General features: G+C 35.7%; 6 protein-coding genes across 7 annotated transcripts; 3 read left to right on the top strand and 3 right to left on the bottom strand.

Annotated features, from left to right (window-relative positions):
* Positions 1-259: 259 nt before the first annotated feature.
* LOC114735370 (uncharacterized) lies at positions 260-1129 on the bottom strand (the record flags this gene model as incomplete). Its single annotated transcript, XM_028923065.1, is given in 3 exon segments — positions 260-397; positions 550-660; positions 995-1129. Coding segments are annotated over 3 exon segments (352 nt in total), but the record flags the coding sequence as incomplete, so codon positions are not given.
* Positions 1130-5693: 4564 nt separating this feature from the next.
* On the top strand, positions 5694-7129 carry LOC114735415 (photosystem I reaction center subunit IV A, chloroplastic). The gene is made up of 3 exons (XM_028923109.1): positions 5694-6055; positions 6730-6795; positions 6901-7129. The coding sequence occupies exons 1-3, from the start codon at positions 5798-5800 to the stop codon at positions 7003-7005; spliced, it is 429 nt and encodes a 142-aa protein (XP_028778942.1). The 5' UTR covers positions 5694-5797; the 3' UTR covers positions 7006-7129.
* A 796-nt stretch (positions 7130-7925) lies between these two features.
* Positions 7926-10130, bottom strand: LOC114735381 (protein LOW PSII ACCUMULATION 1, chloroplastic). 2 transcript variants are annotated; one of them, XM_028923072.1, is made up of 4 exons: positions 9833-10130; positions 8694-9266; positions 8538-8588; positions 7926-8322 (listed from the first exon to the last, which is right to left on the bottom strand). In XM_028923072.1, the coding sequence occupies exons 1-4, from the start codon at positions 10072-10074 to the stop codon at positions 8181-8183; spliced, it is 1008 nt and encodes a 335-aa protein (XP_028778905.1). In that variant the 5' UTR covers positions 10075-10130; the 3' UTR covers positions 7926-8180. The 2 variants fall into 2 exon arrangements, with proteins under 2 accessions (XP_028778905.1, XP_028778912.1); XM_028923079.1 differs by having other exon boundaries at positions 8694-9314; positions 9833-9923.
* A 1279-nt stretch (positions 10131-11409) lies between these two features.
* LOC114735421 (S-protein homolog 1-like) lies at positions 11410-11895 on the top strand. The gene has a single exon (XM_028923120.1). The coding sequence runs from the start codon at positions 11410-11412 to the stop codon at positions 11893-11895; it is 486 nt and encodes a 161-aa protein (XP_028778953.1).
* Positions 11896-12536: 641 nt separating this feature from the next.
* LOC114735397 (probable glutathione S-transferase) lies at positions 12537-13537 on the top strand. The gene is made up of 2 exons (XM_028923086.1): positions 12537-12860; positions 12957-13537. Exons 1-2 carry the CDS (start codon positions 12552-12554, stop codon positions 13314-13316), a joined length of 669 nt encoding a protein of 222 aa, XP_028778919.1. The 5' UTR covers positions 12537-12551; the 3' UTR covers positions 13317-13537.
* Positions 13538-13670: 133 nt separating this feature from the next.
* LOC114735407 (glutaredoxin-C5, chloroplastic) lies at positions 13671-17476 on the bottom strand. The gene is made up of 5 exons (XM_028923097.1): positions 16972-17476; positions 16758-16831; positions 15554-15628; positions 14269-14295; positions 13671-13966 (listed from the first exon to the last, which is right to left on the bottom strand). Exons 1-5 carry the CDS (start codon positions 17256-17258, stop codon positions 13893-13895), a joined length of 537 nt encoding a protein of 178 aa, XP_028778930.1. The 5' UTR covers positions 17259-17476; the 3' UTR covers positions 13671-13892.
* Between the last annotated feature and the right edge of the window lie 1384 nt (positions 17477-18860).

Genomic DNA, 18860 nt, shown 5'->3' with positions numbered 1-18860 from the left:
TTCATGCCGTTATTAATTAGTCGCGAACAAGATGAGGAAATGTACAATATCTTCAAAGTTGTTGAAGGGGTGAGGGATCTGAATATGCTAGTCTCAGAAAGTGAAGTCAAAGGTTCATTCCAATAAAAGTAATCCAGAGTCAAACAGAGAGGAAAATAAAGAATAATTAAGGAGAACTTGTGAGCTCCTGGTGTGAGACCAAAAATTTCAATTCTTCAATGGAATCGATCAAAAAACATAAACATTTTGTTCAGCCAACCTCTGAAACAGTCATTTGGTTCAGGCTTCTTTGATAGGCATGCATCCTTTTGCAGGGAATTCGAATGACATATCTGACCTGCATCCTCCTTTGACTTCTTGAAGAATGCATACTCAGAGGTTTTTGGTTGATTTGCATCTATATTTTGCATCAGAGGCCAATTAATTAAGCATAAATGCCAGGCAATTTAATTCTAACAATAATAAAAATTTGAAAAATATTAAGTCTATGAATAACCAATACCGCGTGTACCAACTTATACCAGCTGAGGATGAGATAGAAAACCTTACATGTCGTATCCTCTTTTCTTCCTACAGGCATGGGAGAAGTTTCTATTCTGCATGTTGTAGAGGTATCTGCATCCTTAGCTGTAAACTTCACTTTTTTCTGGCAACCAAAACCTAGAGGGGAAAAGGAAAAAGATTTCTAATATAGAGGCAAACAAATGAATTTCCTGCCAAATATAAAATACTTGGGGGGAAAAAAAGTAATTAACAAATGCAGAAATATGCTGCACTTAGTGCCGATAGGAAAGTTAACTCCATAGTTTTGCATGGGCATTGTAAACTGTGAATCAATAACCTAATGATCAATCAGATGAACACTTCTTTAAGAGAAGCTTTGTTCATGTGTAAGGTTTTGGCATTCCAAATCAATATTACAAAGAATTATGGGGGAAAAAAACAGTGTCTTCCTCAGATAACTTAGGAACTCAACTAAGAGATTTGGCGGAACTGCCATGAGTCTTGGAGTTCCGAGCTCTATGCAATCGTTTCCCTCTAGAGTTTCTATCGAGGAGTCGATCGCTGGGAACAATCGAAAAGGTCCTTTTGTTCATTGTATTAGTGGGACCGCTCGCTTGGCTTGATTCTGAAAAGTGGTAAAGAATAGGATCCTTCGGAACCAGAAAATTTCATGGCGGTTATGAACCAAAAGCGAGAGGGCGAATGAAGAAGACTGGGCGCCAAAGAGAGAGGTTTGCTGACGTCGGATACGATTCTGGAACTTGGGTGGATTGTGGGCCGGCCACTGTGTCTGCGAGCTCATTACATTTGTTCCTTGGTTTCGCTGCGGGCTCATAATATTATTATTAATTTTCATTATAATTAAATTACTACTCCCTCCGTTCTTTATTACAAGAGACGAATAACCGAATTACGTTGATAAAAAAATAGTTAAAATTAGTTAAGAACAATCAATGTGTAAAAAGCATAATTTTTTTCCCAAAAAGACCCTCATTAATAAGGAGAGAGAGTATGAGAGAGAATAATGGTAAATTATTCAAAGAAAGAGAAGTGGGAAGGAAAGAGAGTGTGAGTTGGAGACAATAAATATGGGTTAAATAAGAAATTAACATAAAAAAATAGAGACAACCTTTAAGTGTCTCTTATATATAGAAACATGTTATAAGCATCAAATGTCTCTTATAATAAGGAACGGAGGGAGTACGTACCAACCGCCAACCGTAAAGGGGGTTTGATAATGATTTTAATATAAAAGATATATATTTTTTGCCAACGTTTAATATAAAACATATACTCCTTTGTTCTATTATAAGATGCTTTTAACATATTTTATACAGATAAAAAAATTTTAAACTTTATTACCTCTTATTAAAGTATAACAAGTTTTGTACCATGCCCCCCATTCAATATATACACACAAAAATAACCATATACCCCTCTGGTCTTATTTATCGAATAGAAAGAGAAATTTTTTGGTTCTATTTATAGGCTACTGGGAGAAATTTTTTGTATGAATATATAATTTTACTCTTTATTTATTACTTTGTTGACTTTGTTTATATGAGATATAATATATATTAAATAGGGATAAAATTGAAAAGTTGTTGAATTTTAAATGATACTCCCTCCGTTCTTTATTATAAGAGACATTTGATGCTTATGGCATGTTCCTATATATAAGAGACACTTACAAGTTGTCTCTACTTTTTTGTGTTGATTTACTATTTTATCCATATTATTATCTCCAACTCATACACTCTCTCCCTCCCACTTCTTTTCTTTTAATAATTAATTGTTCTCTCTCATGCTCTCTCTCCTATTAATGAGGGAATTTTTAGAAAAAAAAAAAATTATACTTTTTACACATTAATTGTTCTTAACTAATTTTAACTATTTTTTTTATCAACGTACTTTGGTTATTTGTCTCTTATAATAAGGAACGGAGGGAGTAGTTAATAAAGTTTAAAATTTTCCTTGATTTGTGTGAAACATATTAGAAGTAACTTATAAATAGAATCAGATAAGTACATTATAATAAATGAATGATGAAATAATATATTCATGCTAAAATTTTAATGAAGTAATTTATAAACAGAATTAAAAAAAAAACTTTCTTTTTTTAATTATTTCATGGAAATTTAAAACCTTATCTTTTTTGTTAAAAAAACCCCCACCTTTAGCCTCCCCGCTTTTGCCACTTAAGTATATCTTAATTGATTTTTTGCCGGTGAAAGTGATAATTGACTTGATATTTAGGGTATTGCCAAAAATAGGTTCAGTAGAGATGAGGTGGGACCGGTAAACCACGGTGTCGGAATCGAATCTCACCCACAATCGGCCAATTTGATTTAAATTGATTTGTTACAGATAGTTATCTGGGAGGCCATTTATTGCCATAATTGTTAGCAAGCCAAGTATTCTTGCTCTTCATTTAATGCCTTTCGCAAATGGTTCTTTTAATGGATTGGTACCACCGGTCAATTCTCGCCTATATCTCCCACCCATGGCGCGCAGCCCAATAAAACTAAACAGTTTCTAAGTGTCTCTTTTTTTTTTTGGATTACCATCCGGTATCCCATGAGAAATAGGCGTCTTTTCAACCGTGACAAGTCCAGACTATCGAATTCGGGAGCTGCAAGGATTCATACGGACGGGCCCCCACCCTTGGAGTGCTGCGTTCCCACGTCTCGATCCCGAGATCCGTGGTTAAGCTAGGACGAAACCCCAGTCAGTCGACCTAACAGTTTCTAAGTGTCTCTTAGATGTAAGCCGTGAATTTAAATTTTTCATGAAGAATATAAAAATACAAGTTCAGACAACAACAAAAGAAAAACATAAAAATATTTTGTATATATAACTAACTGTAAAAATGGTTAGCCAGTTCATAAACAATGAAAGCAGTAATCATGGGTAAGGGGTGTTCACGGGACTGATATAAGACTGTCCTGGTGAACAGTGACGGGACGGGATTTTTGTTCTACGTCCCATCTTGTCCTGGGAGTGTCCCATCCGAAAGGAACTGGGAAGGGACGGTGACGTCCTGTCCCTTTTTTTTTCTCCTTTCAATTCTGGGCCTTTAGTCAAAATATGGGGCTTGTCATTTTGATTAAAATTTCATCTTGTTTCTTTTTTTTTTTTCAGGCCTAACAGATTGCTTTGAGCCAAAAACAATAATTTGGGCATTTGAAAATAGACAATACTTATAATTATTTGTAACAAATTAGACACTTCATTAATTAAAATTGATTTAACAAGACCTCAACCTGACACACAGATGGAGAAGATGCAAAGATTAAATGCTAAAATTGTAATAGCATCTGTCCGTCTTTCCTGATCTGTCAGTTAACTAACCAATTCATACGATGTGGGGATAGTTTAAAGCAAAGCCAAGACAGAATCACAATTCATGGCGATGGGCTCACGGGGACAGAGCTGGCGATTGAGGGGAGAGACAGGGTAAGAAGACGCAATCAGAGACAATCAAAGATAGCAGAGCAACGGCAATAACAGGAACGAGCTTACTTCACGGCAACTCGACGGCAGGCAAGAGAGTGAGCAGCGAACACGACACGGGGAGAATACAAGGGCAAGAATCACGGCGACACAATGAGTATTCACGGAGCAGAGCGAAGGCAAGAAGGATAATGCAGGCATGTAGCTGCAACGACGATGACAGTAGGGACGTTCACGACAATCAGTAGCTAGAGAGAAGGAGTCGCAAAAGGAGTGATGGAGGTGAGTATCTAAAGCCTAGACTGAAAGGGAGATGGATTGGACTGATAATAGATCAGGGCATCTATAAAATTCTTTGTATTTTATTTACTTGTCATATTTGCAATTTTTTTTTAAATTATATACCCCGGGACAGGACAACCCTGTCTCGCATGCCGTCCTGTCCCGCACAGCATCCCATTTAGTCCCGAACTTGTCTTATCCTGAAATTTTTTTTGTCCCGTCCTGTCCCGTCCCAAAGTGATCGAGACCAGGACGGGACGATTTGAACACTCCTAGTCATAGGTCATGGCGCCATTAATAACTTCTTTTTTTCTTTTTCAAAATGCAATGGTTTTTCCTTTCTTTTTCTTTTTTCCATATTCATTTTTTTTAATTTTTAATTTTTGAAAAAAGTTAAAGCATGCCTAACAGTGAGTACTGACATATAATTATTTTGACATTATATATTTATAATATTATATTAGCATTTTTTTTATTTATGGATTTTTCAAAATAGCTTTTAATATTTGTATTGATAATAGATTTAGAAATAAAATAAGGCGTTCATATCTTTAGCATATCAAGGGTAACAAATTGTAAAAAAGAATTAACAAATTGCTAGAATAACTTCCAAGTGCATGAACAATAAATTCTGAAATAAAATATATACAAGCACATTTTTTATAATATCATGTTAACATATTTTTTATTTATGTAGCATTCTAATTATTTTTTAATATTAAATAAAATTTAAATCTGTTTACTTATATCAATTAAGGCAATTGAGATTGAATTGAGGTTACGCCTTCCTGTCAGGGGCAGCGGGTGAGTGGCGCGTGGGGAGGGCGTGGCCCCTAGGCTTATTTACACTTGGAAGATTGGGAACTTCAGTGTATTTTGGACAGTACTTTTTGGCACTTTATGTGGTCATGTGGGAGCACTTCTTTTTTTCCTCTACTTTTTTGTTAATAATAATATTACTCCAATCAATTTTTATCATAAACAGTTATAATCCAGCTATAAATAAATAAAAAATGTATTTTTTAAATAAAGGTCCTCATTTATTTTATAACGATACTTAATAAATTGACTAATGACTTATTAATTGATTTGTAACTAATTTATTAATGACAGTATAACAAAGTTTAATAAATTAGTTAAATAAAAATATTTTTGCTTAAATAAAAGGTACTTATTTCTAATAAACAGAAAATTTTCTAATAAAAAGCACTTATGAAGTGCATAGTCCCAAAAAATCGCAGGGCTAAAATCTAGTTTTCAAAAAAAGGAAAGAAAAAAAAACCGAAATGTACACTAAATGGAATGTGGCGGGGGAGGAGTTGGAACAGCATTATCCAGAGGAATGGGATATGGTGCAAAGGTGGCAGCAGGATAGTGGAGGAAACGATTTCTACTGGCTCACGGGGATCAGATAATTCGCTAAATAATCGCCAATTTTTAGCTCACTCAAAGCCTCTCGATCTTCATTCCTGTCCTTTTCCTTCTATTAATTTTTCTGCCTCGCTTTGGAAAGATTTCAATTCTCGTTCTAAGATACCCAGAGAGGGAGAAGTCATTCATGGCCACCTGCAACATGGCATCGGCTGCTTCCGGATTCGTGTTGGCGCCTTCTGTTGTTGGAGGCAGCTCAACTTCTGCCTCCAGGAGCTCTATGGTGGCATTCTCTTCAAAGAACAACCACTCGAGGCTGGTGGTTAGGGCTGCCGATGAGGCTGCGGCGGCGGCGCCTCCTCCTCCTGCCCCCGATGCTCCTGCGGCGGAAGCGGAAGCTCCCAAACCCAAGCCGCCACCTATTGGCCCCAAGAGAGGAGCTAAGGTTTGTTCTTTTCTTTCAGTTCTTCCTTTTTTATTTAATTTAGAGACCGTGTCCTGAGTTAGATCATTATTGATTAGACTGTTTAAATAACTCGGTTTACAATATTAGATTATGAAATTAGAGGGATTTGAATCTGCCACGTCTGAGCCAAGCCTTTGTAATTTGATAGACCACTTTATGTAGGCAATTTATCCTTTTGTAGTTGTAATATGCTCACATACAACGGCAGTGTGAGAGAATAGACAGAGGAAGACATCCGCACGGCGAAGGCAAGTTTTGTATGCTATGCAGTTTAAGCTTAATTTCATTGGCAGCCTAGTTATAGTACACAGACTTGAAAAGTGAATCTCTTTTTATGCTTAGTATTTGTCAGTTAGACACTTATAATTGAACTAGTAAAAAGTTGAAATTAGTGTATGGAGCAACATAGTGGGGAAAAAATCAACTCTTTATTTTCACTCTCATCATTATGAGGGAAATTAGTTTATGTTATTGGTAGCCTCACAAGGAAAAAGGAATTACATACAAACATTCCAAATTCTAGTGTGTTGCTGTGTCTGTTTCAATATTCATGTTTCTTATCTGTGAAATATAAAGTGGAACTTGAAATGTTGTGAACGAAGAGGATCATCTAACATATGTTTAATTTGATGGTCGTAAAATACGATTGACAGGTTAAGATTCTTAGGAAGGAATCCTACTGGTACAAGGGCGTTGGTTCTGTTGTTGCTGTTGATCAGGTGAGATTTCTAGCACATGTGTGTGTGTGTGTGTGTGTGTGGGGAACATGATTCCGCGGAAACCGAAGTTAATTGTGTTTGGCTTGATATTTGTGTGTTGTGTAGGACCCCAAGACTCGCTACCCAGTCGTGGTCCGATTCAACAAAGTTAACTATGCCAATGTATCCACAAACAACTACGCCCTGGATGAGATTGAGGAAGTCAAATGAGTGAATAGTCGTCCAATGTAATTGTAATTTTAAAGATGCTTGTAGCTCGAGGATTTTCTTGTCACAAAGATGAATCTGTATTGTATTTTCTCTCTCAAATTCATCGTTTTAGCTCCCTATGCCAGTTCCGTGTGCAATTGCTCATAAATTACTCAGCTTTTCCATTGGAAGCAGTGATCAGTAACACTTACAATGCGACCATCCTGAGGCCAGAGAAGTAGGAATGAATATGCCAACCGAGTAATGGCCTTAAAACAATTGACATGACTAGAAATTAAAAGCGGGAGTCCTTTTTAACATAATGCCTCGAGTTGAGTTCATGTACTTAGGGTGTGTTTGGGTGACACCCCAAATCATGGTTTGGGGAATAAATCACCCAAACTCCTCTTCAAGAACCAAAACCATGGTAAACCATGGTTTTGACTCCAAACCATGGTTTTGGAAAAAGCAAAATTTTTTTGCTTTTGGAGAAAAAAGGAGAGTGCGAGGGCCTATATGATATGTATCTTGTTATTTTTTTATAAACATATTTTTTATAAATATATTTAATCTTATATTTTATAAATATATATACACTTAATTATTTTATTATTAATTATCTTATGATTATTAATTATGTTGATAAAAAACATTATTAACAATTTTATTTCTTCAAATTAAAATATATCATAAAATCTATTTTTTCTGTAATTATCATATTAACTTAGTTTTTTTTTTAGTAATTTGTATATAAAAAAGTACTTCTGATAACAACTATCCAAACACTCTCACTTCTTAGAATCACTTTTTTACAAAATCTATTCTTCACAGAATCTATTTTTCCCAGAATCTATTCTCCAGAATCACTTTTCCAAACCACGGTTTGGTTTCATCCAAACACACCCTAGTAAATAAAACATGATAAAAGCAAAGATCATTCAGAAAAAATTTGCCCATATCCATGAACGCTCAATGAAGTTCCAATGGGAGGCTACCGCGAGAAGATAGACACACGTTTGTACAACATAACTGAGTATGGTCAGCTCTCCTGATGTTGTTATGCATTTAAGCATGACCTTGGATTCAATTCATAAGAAGATTACATTAAAGACTCGATGAGGAGTAGTGGATTTTCCACTTTAAGAAGATGCCTAACGGGAAAAAATTACGAGAGATCAACTTTAACACTATTTCTTCTAAAGAACTCTCCCATCCATGCCATCTAGTAAGCCAGACCAAATTCCCTTTGCTGGTGGTAATTGCGCAACCAAAGCTTTCCATGGAGGATACCCAACCCCGCTTCCTCGTACTCGGCCATCTAGCCGCAGAGATAGATACCTGTTAAATGTAAGAAATAACCATAGCATCAAATCAACTGCAATGTTCATGATAACGAATCCCAAGATATGACTTTATATACCAGGTGCTGCCTCCTTCCAGTTACAATATAACTTCACAGTGACTGCCAAGTTTTATTTCTAGGTTTTAGCAGAAAAGTAAGATGCCACTAACTCCTTACATACCAAGACATGGAGAATAATAATAATACTTACACTGGAGACTCAGAGGATACACCTGCCAACTTCTTTTGTTCTTCCAACCACCTATTGAGATTATGAGGCAAAGAAATTATGATGTCAAAGAAATTGTATCACATTTATTTTTGGTAAAATGAATCGCATATTCATTTATTTTCATGATTAACATACTCGAACCACTCAGTGATGAAAACGGGAGCAAGCTGCCAGAGCCTCTTCCTTTTGGTGGTGACCTGCTTCTGCTCCTCACTCTCATCAAACTTCAAAGAAGGTGAATCCCCATCGGTCACCAAGGGCACAACAAGTACCCCTCTCTCTAGGAGGCTTTCTGTGAAAGGCTCACTACTGTTAAAGGACTCCGTTATGAATGATGCTGGGCCTGCACATATTACCAGACGGGCAATCCCTCTCAATGTGCTGACCGGAATGGTCTTCTTCTCATTCACTCGGAGCTTAAGATTTGATAGGCTTTCTTCTCTCGAGAGTCGAGACAGCTGTGCATTTTTTGCCTTGTTCTCTCTGTAGTACAAGAAAGCAAATATAGACACCGCTCCGAGGTCAATGGCGAGGTCTTTCAGAATCACTGGAACTTCAGGTGCTCTTGATGGATTACCCAGTGCACCGATAAGTTGTGTGATTGTTATCAATCCCCCTAGAGATGCGCTTGCAACAAAAGCTATATAAAAGAACATCCTAACTGACCGAAAGGGAGACAGAACTTCACTCCTTATCCTGGCTGTAGAGCTGAAGAATAAATACGATTAATGATGAAGCATCACTGGCAAACAGAACCTGATGATTGAAGCATCGCGTAAAAATGAAAATCCATATGAAAAAGAAACTCAATGTGAACTAGACAAAAGCCTAAAAGCAGGCAGAACAAAAATTAAAAAGAAAAGACTCATTTCATCATTTTACTTGTCATATTAGCAAGTACACACAAAGATGTCTCATTTGACATTCGACGCTCTAGGGGTCGCATCAAGAAGAAAATTGCATACTAATGTTCATAGAGCCAGCTAATGGTAATGTAAGCACTATATATTTAAGCATAAGTCGAAAATACTCCATTTTCAAACTGAAGTAGCTTAAAACCAATGCATTGCCAGAAAAATTCATTGTTTGATTGCTAGCTGATCATTCGAACCAGGAACTAAGCATTAGGAGCATTAGGCACAAATTAAAGTATAAATTCAACTAACCAATGTTCCAGCTGATGCCCACAACACAAAAAAACCAAACATCAGTAAAACCCGAAGAGGTCATTGCTGGTAAAAATAGGACTACGGGAGAGAAAGATGGAACGTCACCTAACGTCAGAGGAAGGAGACGGTTTATTTGCGGAAGAAAAAGAGACAACAGTAAGAACGGAAGCTCTACTTCGCGCTCTTATCCTTCGCTGAAGGCGAACCCTGGCGCGTATAGAAGAGTAGAGAGGCTCTCCATACCGATGGCCACAGTGCAAAAAATTACTAGATCGATTAATGAGACAGTTAGGTGGTGTTTGAAGATTGAAGCAGAGAGTGGATGAATTGTGAGTTGCAGAAGCCATGGTGGCTAGCAGAGCAGGTTTGGAGGAAGAGGAATTGCCATTTCAATGCGTGGCTGCGAACCATGGGGTTATTGTAACTCCATCATTGTGAGGTACCCCATCTGGTTATCTTGGATGATGCTAAAATCGCCACGCTTCCGCTTGGCCGTTACCCGACCCGCCACTCGAAATAATGTGATTATTCTTTAATGCGATTTTTATAGCATTTTAATTAGTTTCTTTTTATACATAACATATTCATATGCATTAATATTGGGCTAAATTTTAATTTTCATAAACAGAATCTAAAATAACAGTTATAATTCTAGACAAAAAATAATATTACTTTTTTGCCAGCAATAATAAAATATTAAATAATAATAGAATCAACTTTAGAATTAGACCTTTTTTTTAAAACTAAGTTATTTAATTTAATTAAGCAAATTTACGAATTCCTTTGTGTTGAATAATTTTTATTTTTTAAGCCAATTGAATAGTTTTTGTTAATGGTACTTAAAAAAAAAAATTGATTTAAACGTGAGTGAAGTGAATGAATCCATACACCAACCCTCAGATGATCCCATCATTAAACGCTAGAGAGCAACCTTTGCTATTTCCTTCCCATCTTCTTCCCTTCTCTTTCTTTTTTATAATTATAAGATCAATATTTAAATGGTTTAGATTTATTTTTTATAAAATTATTATCATAATGTTCAATTATAAATTAAAAATAATTAATTAAATGTAAATGGCTAAACTTTGATATGAGTAATATAATACTACAATAAAAAAATATTTTGTACAAAATCAAATCTGAACTGTTCAAATATTGATTTTTTAACTAGAGGAGAAAAAAGGATGGGAAGGAAATATGAGAGGCTCTTCTCTAAATCAAACACAAGAAACACAAACAGCAAAATTCTATCAAAAAACTGTACAATTAATCATAATAATATAAAAATAATAATAAATAAGAGACAAAATGTACGACGGTTTACCTCCACCAACCAAGTCTTTAGAGTATTTCGGAAGGAACAAGTCCTTCTTCTTCTTTTTTTCTTTTTTTTTTTGGCCAAGGAATAAGTCCTTCTTGAGAAGACTGCCCTCTCCCATTCTAATGGTGATTAATATACTAATTAATGTCATGTAATTACGTGGTTTAATGATCGAGCACGTAGCAACCAGCCCTCGGGCCAAAATTAAAAACGTTTCACTCTCCGATACCCCCTGAAAATCAAGCAGCCAGCATGCAAATTCATCAATTCCCAGGTCCCACGGGAAAAACGATTCATTCATATATATATATATATATAAAAACCCGCCAATCCTTCAAAGCAAGAGTCATTCGCAAATCAGATGGCAAAGATAAGAGCGAATTCCCAGTCTATTATCATCAATCTTGTAGCAGTAGTAACATTGGTACGGGCACCAGGCGCAATAGCCATGGCAAGTGATGGTTCAAATGCTTTGCCGGTGAAAGACAATATATTTCCAGAGTTCATAAAGTGGCACGTGTACATAGTGAATGGTCTGAGCAACAACCAGAACTTGTTCACCAGATGCAAATCCCAAGAGGATGATCTGGGGACCCACAATCTGTCTGGGGGGTCCAATCTGACGTGGAGTTTCAGGACGGAGTTCTTCCACTCCACTTTATTCTGGTGCCACCTTAGAACAGACACAGGTGTTTCTGCTGAGTTTGAGGTTTTCTGGTACGATGACCGTCTCTTCCGGAAGTGTCAATGGAAGAACTGCATCTGGGTCGCTAAAGATCAGGGGATTTACCTCACGGATTTGTCTCAGAACCGTGATGAATTACGTTATACCTGGGAGGGACATTGAGGAATCTCAAAATTCTAAGTTGTTCAGTGAACCAGGGTGAAGATTTCTAGTTAAGCATGTAACGTTAGGAATAATAAACTTGTCTAGTTTATATGATTGTATAGGTCACTTCACTTCATTAGATAGCCTGTGTGTAGACTGCTCTATGTAATAACTAGATTTATTGCCACCTTTTCTTTTCTGGCAAATCTCTCCTGCCTTAATCGTTAGATTTTATTATCGTCTCTTATCAGCTTTAATTTCTGTTTTATCATTTGGGTATTATTTGTTCTCTAATCCTTATTGTTTGTCTTCGCTTGCACGTTAATATTATTGATATATATATAGTTGGCACACAAAAAAAGGATATATACATAAATATATAAAGATTCAAACTTTATAAATTCTTTTTTTTTAAAAAATTAAAAGTGTAAAAATTATAATAATTATCATGCTCTTTCCTTGCTGTTTCCCGTCTGACTAGACGGCAGACTTGAAAGGAACTTCGATTCGCTCGTTGGTCAAAAAGTACGAAATGTCTAGTTGCCAACCTTGAAGGCCACGATAATAAGGCCAAAATAAATTCAGCCTTCTTTTTTGCAGTTTTCCAGCCACTCAGTTGTATATTAGAATTCTCAAAGGCTCAGCTGAATACAGGCAGGAGAAATCTCAAGACGATGGATGAAGTGAAGCTGTTTGGAGCTTGGCCAAGTCCTTATGTTTACAGGATCATATGGGCTCTACAACTGAAGGGGGTAAAGTATGAATATGTGGAGGAGGATTTAGCCAACAAAAGCGATTTGCTGATGAAGTATAACCCAATTCACAAAAAGGTCCCAGTTCTGGTTCACCGGGGCAAGCCAATCTCAGAATCTATTGTTATTTTGGAGTATATAGAGGAAACATGGCCTCAACCACCCCTGCTTCCACAGGACCCTTATGACAGAGCCATGGCTAGATTCTGGATCAAGTCTGCAGAAGAAAAGGTAAGTTCCACAATCCATAGGTGAAGCTTGAAACCTCCAGACTTATCCCTTCCTCTTAAAATGTGCGATCAATGACACAAAGCTTTGTGATTGCAGAGCTCCGCATTCGTGTCATTCTATGTGGCTCAAGGAGAAGAGTTTGAGAAAGCAGCAAAAGAAGCCAAACAAGCATTGAAGATATTAGAGGAACAAGCCATTGGGGAGAGTAAATATTTTGCTGGCAATGAGATTGGATTAATAGATCTAGTCATAGGATGGATAGCTCTGTCATTTGGAGAAATTGAGGAAGCTGTTGGTGTTAAAGTGATGAATGCCCGCGATTTCCCTCGTTTGCTTGCATGGATTCAGAACTTCAGAGCGCACCCAGCAATCAAAGCAAGCCTTCCAAACCATGATGAATTGCTTGCTTATTACAAGCAAAAGAGGGAAATCATTCTTGCATCCAAAACAGCATAAGTAACAGTGATTTGTGATCATATAATTTATCTTGAATGTCTTATGATGTGCACATACTACTTTTTCTAGCTAGAAACACATTACACATGTGTGATTCTCTCTATGTGTGGTCAGTAGTAATAAAAGAAGCAGCTATGTATAACATGAATAAGAAAACTACAATTACATGTTAACCAATTTTATGCAGTCAGAGGAATCAAAGTTTAGCAATTATCTGGTAACAACTTTTATATTTTCCCCCTTTCATATTTGCCGGTGTTAATTTCATAACAAAGAAGCAAAAGAAAACACCACGCTGATGAGCATCAACATAGGAATTAAAGATAAAGACTGAGAAGGACCAATGCCCCCAGCTAAAGAAGAGGAATATATATTTATTCGGTTAGAAGTTTTCTACCGCAAGCAACCCTTTAGCTGCAAAACCTTAATTTGGGGAGTATAGGCTATCAGTATTCAAAAATAAATTTCAAGTTTCAACTAAAGTATATGACAGACATTGGGGGGGGGGGGGTTGTACCAAATAGGCCAACAAAAAAGAGATTAGTACTGGATCAGAATCCGCTTCCGTGCACAGGCTTAGCTCTCTTTTTTAGCATTAGCTTCTGACAGCAAAGGTTCAAGTTCTCCTTTACGGTACAACTTCACTGTATCTGCACACAAAATGCTAAATATTGGAAACTAAAAATGACAAAAATTATCTAAGTTAATCTATGAAGACAAGCAGTTTTAGGCACTTTGATACAGATGCAGTATTAGCCCATGGGCATATAATTAAACCAAATAATTGGTGCCATCATTTTGGAAATCTCGTCCCATGTCCCTAATTCGCACTTCCCTTTTTAATTCTTGGGGTAGAGGGGTTCCCATGCCAACCTAAACTAAATTACTAGAAAAGGAAAATTGATTGATGTTTTGAACTGAAGAGACATTCTCTAAAATAATACTGATATACCTGTACAGCCGCCGATATGTTTGCCACCTGCAATGGACAAGAGTACCACTTTTAAGTTCAAGTCATATCAGTTGTTCTACCCAAATAAAAACATCTAAAGTAGATCTGTGATTTGTAATGTAACCTGCTCTCATTTGCTCGAGAAATCAAGGACGATAATACTTCAATTTAAGCATTCAATAACTCATTCAAGGCACATACAGAATTAAACTAGTCTATAATTCTGACTTTGTTACGACTGTAAGGTTTATTTATCAGGGGCAGAATGGGACATCTCTTTTTCTAATATCCCTGTAGATTTTTGTTCAGGAATGTAAATTGCTGTATGTGTATTTTTGTGTCAGATTATTTTGCCTTTCACTATTTCTGTGATTAGCTTTCTGTTGGCACTCTGATTTATCTTACTGCACTAAGTATCAGTTTCTCAGTTGAACAGATATCCCCTTTTCTCTCTTCTTCTTTTGGCAAAAAACACCTAAAGTCTCAAGTTTTTGGGGAAAAATATAGACTCTTAGTTTCATAAGTACTTTTATACTCATCTGGTCCTAAATACAATACCCATTTAGTGTAGAGTCATACGCACATGCAAAAGCCAAATTCATTGTCCTTAGCTTGTAAGTGTGTTTTTCAAAATAACCTGTATGTCATATCATATGGTTTAACAAGCCATGCCCCATCCCTAAAAAGAAAAAACACATTTGCTAGACACAAAATAGAGGAACAGAGAATTCTGCAGAAGTTTTGGAAAGATCTAAAAAAAATTTTATAACCTTTTGCCCTTTTTGACCAACAGTGCTTGATAACCTAAAGACATGTCATAATTGACAAATAAAACTAGGAAATGAGACTGGAAGACATCAAAAAGCGGATAACTGTATGCTCTTATATCAGAATATCTAGTATCAATACCTGCCTCCCTGGGTCCAAATCAGAATTAATAGAGAGGAGAGAATAACTTATCAGTTATCACCGCCTCCTTAACTAAAGCTTTGTTTCTTATCAAATTCTAATTACTAATAAACTATCCTAATTACCAATGACACAGGCCAAATCCAAACACTTTCCATCTTTAACAAGCTTCCCAGCAATCTTTCAGAAGGGAGTCTAAACTCTAAAGTGTATGGATTATCAACAGAAAAAGAAATACTGTGTCAGCATCCCAGCCAGGCAGCTACGAAAAGAAACAGCAGATATGATAATGATAATAAAATAAACCTTCATCTAACATACTTTACTGCCTATGCATATTATTAAAGAACAATTATGTAATGAAACAGGTACGCACCAATAAAAACATTCGGTACAGTGTGTTGACCCGTAAGCCTCTCCAATACCTTCTGCAATTGTGGCCCTTGCGGACCTAGATATATACAAAATACAAAGACAAATGAACAGGTTATAGAGCAAACTTCATGAAGCACACAATAAAAGCGGTGCCTATCAAAGTATGTCACATGGAGTGATTTTCCCCTTATGTTCTTTTGACAAGGAACATTGAGGAAGGAGACAATGATGAGTTAAGGACATGCTTCTATTGCAGTCGAACATGTATGGCAGGCATATGCATGCAGAAGGGTGAAAAACAGTTCACTTATAATTGATGAAGGAACATAATAAGGATAGTAGGGGGGAAATATTAAGAGTTGCTGCAATATTTTTGCCATTCATCCATGCAAATAGTGTTCAAATAGTTTCTGTTTCCTGATGTCAATAGAAACCTGAGTTTAGTATGCAATTCATGAATGAAATCACAATAATATTGCGTATCGACCATGTAATTTATTTTATAATTTGATCAAGGTTCTGATACGCTTAGTCCATAAGCATTACTTAATCAGCACCAAGTCTTAATATTTAAAACAATGGTATGTAAACATCTAATTATCATTAAGAAGTTGTTGTTTGTGTGTCTGTGAGACTGCCAAAAATTAAGAAGTTTAGAACATCTCATATACAAGGAAGCCTAAAGGTACATGTTATCGGTAAGTATGAAAAAGGAATCGGCTGTCCATTTTCTTAAGAACCTCATGGACAGAAAGGCAGGCAGGTCTAAAAATTCGTGGGTTTAAATGTAAGTAAATTCTGGGGTTGCTCACATGCAGGAAAAAGCTCAAATAAGCTAGTTCATCGTCTGACAACCAGTAATGCATGGCCATGAATGTTGAAGACGTTTAGATTGTAAAGAAGCAATTTTTTTTTTTTTTATTGCTGCAACAATACACTCTGACAATGCACACTTCAGACACTTCTCACTCATGTTCAATCTCATTCATTGCGACTGCCGCCTATCTTTAAATTAATGCAACATTGTCTATACACTCTTGCTGTTCATTTTAATATGAGATGAATAACCCGTGGAAGTGATTAAATGCCTCCATGAGAAAAACCATACAAAACTCGTTACATAAACGCTGCAAAAACTAATCTGAGAATCTTCACGACCATACACTGATGATTCATTATCAATCAGGAAGTGATGAATAAATTACCCATTTCGTCCAATTCAATGACCAATGGCTGCACGCCGAGCTTTTTAAACAGCGATTTCACCTCTGAAGAATACCTTCATACAAATTTTAGCATGAATGAATAAGTCAGGATTTATCAAGTGATTCCAAATGCACAAAAGCGATCGAGGACAAAACAATACTAAATTCAGAAAAATCCAAAACAGATGTCAGATTAAAAAGAGTTGGAACTCACGAGCACCAAGTTTTGGAATAAACGACAACCGGGTTCTCATCAATAGTCTTCTTGATGCTCTCTTCAAGTCGAGAACCAAAAGAGGAAGCCATGGCATGAACTGAAACGGCCCTGTATCTTCCCGAGCCATTGCTGCTCAGATTAGTGCTTGTAGAGGTTTTAAGAGTGTGACCCTCTCTGATGGGAACGGAGCAAACGAAGAACTTGGAGATAGAAGATGATAGCCCACGAGTGGAATTGGAAGAAATTGATGATAGAGTGTTGAGACCAGTAATTGGCAATGCCATTATCCTCTTCTTTGATTGAGTCTCGTTTCCACAGATTTGTTGGAGATTTTCCTTGTTTTTTTCCTCCAGGCTTTGATATTTGGTAATGTTATACGACCTATGACCTATCAAATCTCCTCGAAGCTGGGGGATAATTAGTTTCTGCTGCCTCAAGCCTGAGCTGAAGGGACACTCACTCGTCCAAAGGCCGCAGCTTTACCTGAATTGCTCTGCTTCTTAATACCTAGTTAATTACGAATAACCTAGGCTGTAGCACCGCAATTTTCTGACTTGAAGTTCAAAGCTGAGTAATTAAATTATCAGCCTTGAATTAAAAATAAAACAAAATAGAAAAGCTGGCTCCAGGAGTTTTTTTTTTTTTTTTTTGGGACCAAGGTTGGCCCCAGGAGTTGAGATTTATACTAATTCAGTGAAGCTTCATTTTTTTTTTTTGGTGACATACGCATTTTGATTTTTGCATGAACATGGCCTTGTAGTTAGTTTGAAGATCAACACGTGCTACTCATGGGGTATTTGAATAGAAACTAAACTATAATTTTAAGAGTATTTTATAATTTACGAAGTAAATATGTAGAGGAATTTGTATCGTTTTGTGAAAAAGTGTTTATGAGAAGCACTTTTCAAGGTTGCCAAACATCCCTTCAGTCATCTAACCAGAACAGAAAACAATTTGTTTTTTCCCCTTTTTTTTTACTCTCCTTTTTTCCTCCGTTTCCCCTCTCGTTACAATTGATTATAATTTTAACAATTCATATTTGATCATTTTATATAAAAATATATGAATTTATTTAAATTGTTAAAATTTGATGTGAAAGTTTATAACTAAGGAAAATCTTTTTTAAAAAAACTACTTTATAAAGAAAATCATTATTTGCGTCTCTGGTGGGGCGGCCCAGTAGCCAAAAAAATAGCTTATAGGCATAATAACTGGCTTCCATGGTTCTGTTTATAGAGCAAAGAAAAAAAGTTTTTTTTCTTCTATTTAAAAACCACTTCACTAAATTTTTATTATGAATGTACTATATTATCTTTTATTTATTATAAGGTAGATAATTATTTTTTTTCAAAATTTGTATATATTAAATAGGGGTAAAATTAAAAAAGTTATTATATTTTAATGAAGATTTAATGTAGTTTAAGGTTTTTTTTTACTTGTGTGAAACATGTTAAAAGTGTCTTATAAATAGAATTAGATGAGTAGTTTGTAAATTTGCCACTGTTTAGGACAATTTTTAACAAATCTAACTTATAGGCTAAAAACTAGTTTTTTTAAATATGATTCCAGAAACATCTAAAAGTTACTCAGGACTTATGCAAAAATTAAAAAACATTTTGTCCTTAGGTTTATGTTTTGTTATGCTTTTCTTTACATATTCCTTGTGGTTCCCAATCTTTAGTTGTTATAAAAATAATTTTTAACATAGTTTTTATATTAATTTTTTTTATTTTTAATATTACTTTTTATCTTATATTTACACGAATTGTACGGAGAATATTATTTGGTTCACAAATTTTTCACATTACTATAATTTCTATTCATTAAATATAATTTCTTCCCATTATAATAATTTAAAATTATTATATTATGTAAATTCATATTTT

The sequence above is a fragment of the Neltuma alba genome, unplaced genomic scaffold, assembly GCF_004799145.2.
Source record: "Neltuma alba isolate B1F8T4 unplaced genomic scaffold, ASM479914v2 tig00002677_pilon, whole genome shotgun sequence".
Lineage (NCBI taxonomy): Eukaryota > Viridiplantae > Streptophyta > Magnoliopsida > Fabales > Fabaceae > Neltuma > Neltuma alba.
The sequence above is the reverse complement of the archived record's forward strand: the minus strand, read 5'-3'. Positions and strand labels throughout refer to the sequence as shown.

Bases quoted from the DNA above. Each gene is read 5' to 3' on its own strand.
- LOC114735415 (XM_028923109.1), top strand. From the start codon at position 5,798: ATGGCCACCTGCAACATGGCATCGGCTGCTTCCGGATTCGTGTTGGCG. The intron at 6,056-6,729 runs GTTTGTTCTTTT...TACGATTGACAG, and splicing joins GCCCCAAGAGAGGAGCTAAG to GTTAAGATTCTTAGGAAGGA. The intron at 6,796-6,900 runs GTGAGATTTCTA...TGTGTTGTGTAG, and splicing joins CTGTTGTTGCTGTTGATCAG to GACCCCAAGACTCGCTACCC.
- LOC114735381 (XM_028923072.1), bottom strand. From the start codon at position 10,074: ATGGCTTCTGCAACTCACAATTCATCCACTCTCTGCTTCAATCTTCAA. The intron at 9,267-9,832 runs GTGACGTTCCAT...TTTATTCTTCAG, and splicing joins TCTCCTTCCTCTGACGTTAG to CTCTACAGCCAGGATAAGGA. The intron at 8,589-8,693 runs GTATGTTAATCA...TAATCTCAATAG, and splicing joins TTCATCACTGAGTGGTTCGA to GTGGTTGGAAGAACAAAAGA.
- LOC114735421 (XM_028923120.1), top strand. From the start codon at position 11,410: ATGGCAAAGATAAGAGCGAATTCCCAGTCTATTATCATCAATCTTGTA.
- LOC114735397 (XM_028923086.1), top strand. From the start codon at position 12,552: ATGGATGAAGTGAAGCTGTTTGGAGCTTGGCCAAGTCCTTATGTTTAC. The intron at 12,861-12,956 runs GTAAGTTCCACA...TTGTGATTGCAG, and splicing joins TCAAGTCTGCAGAAGAAAAG to AGCTCCGCATTCGTGTCATT.
- LOC114735407 (XM_028923097.1), bottom strand. From the start codon at position 17,258: ATGGCATTGCCAATTACTGGTCTCAACACTCTATCATCAATTTCTTCC. The intron at 14,296-15,553 runs GTGCGTACCTGT...TGTCCATTGCAG, and splicing joins TGTACCGAATGTTTTTATTG to GTGGCAAACATATCGGCGGC. The intron at 13,967-14,268 runs GTATATCAGTAT...TTTTGTGTGCAG, and splicing joins ACATATCGGCGGCTGTACAG to ATACAGTGAAGTTGTACCGT.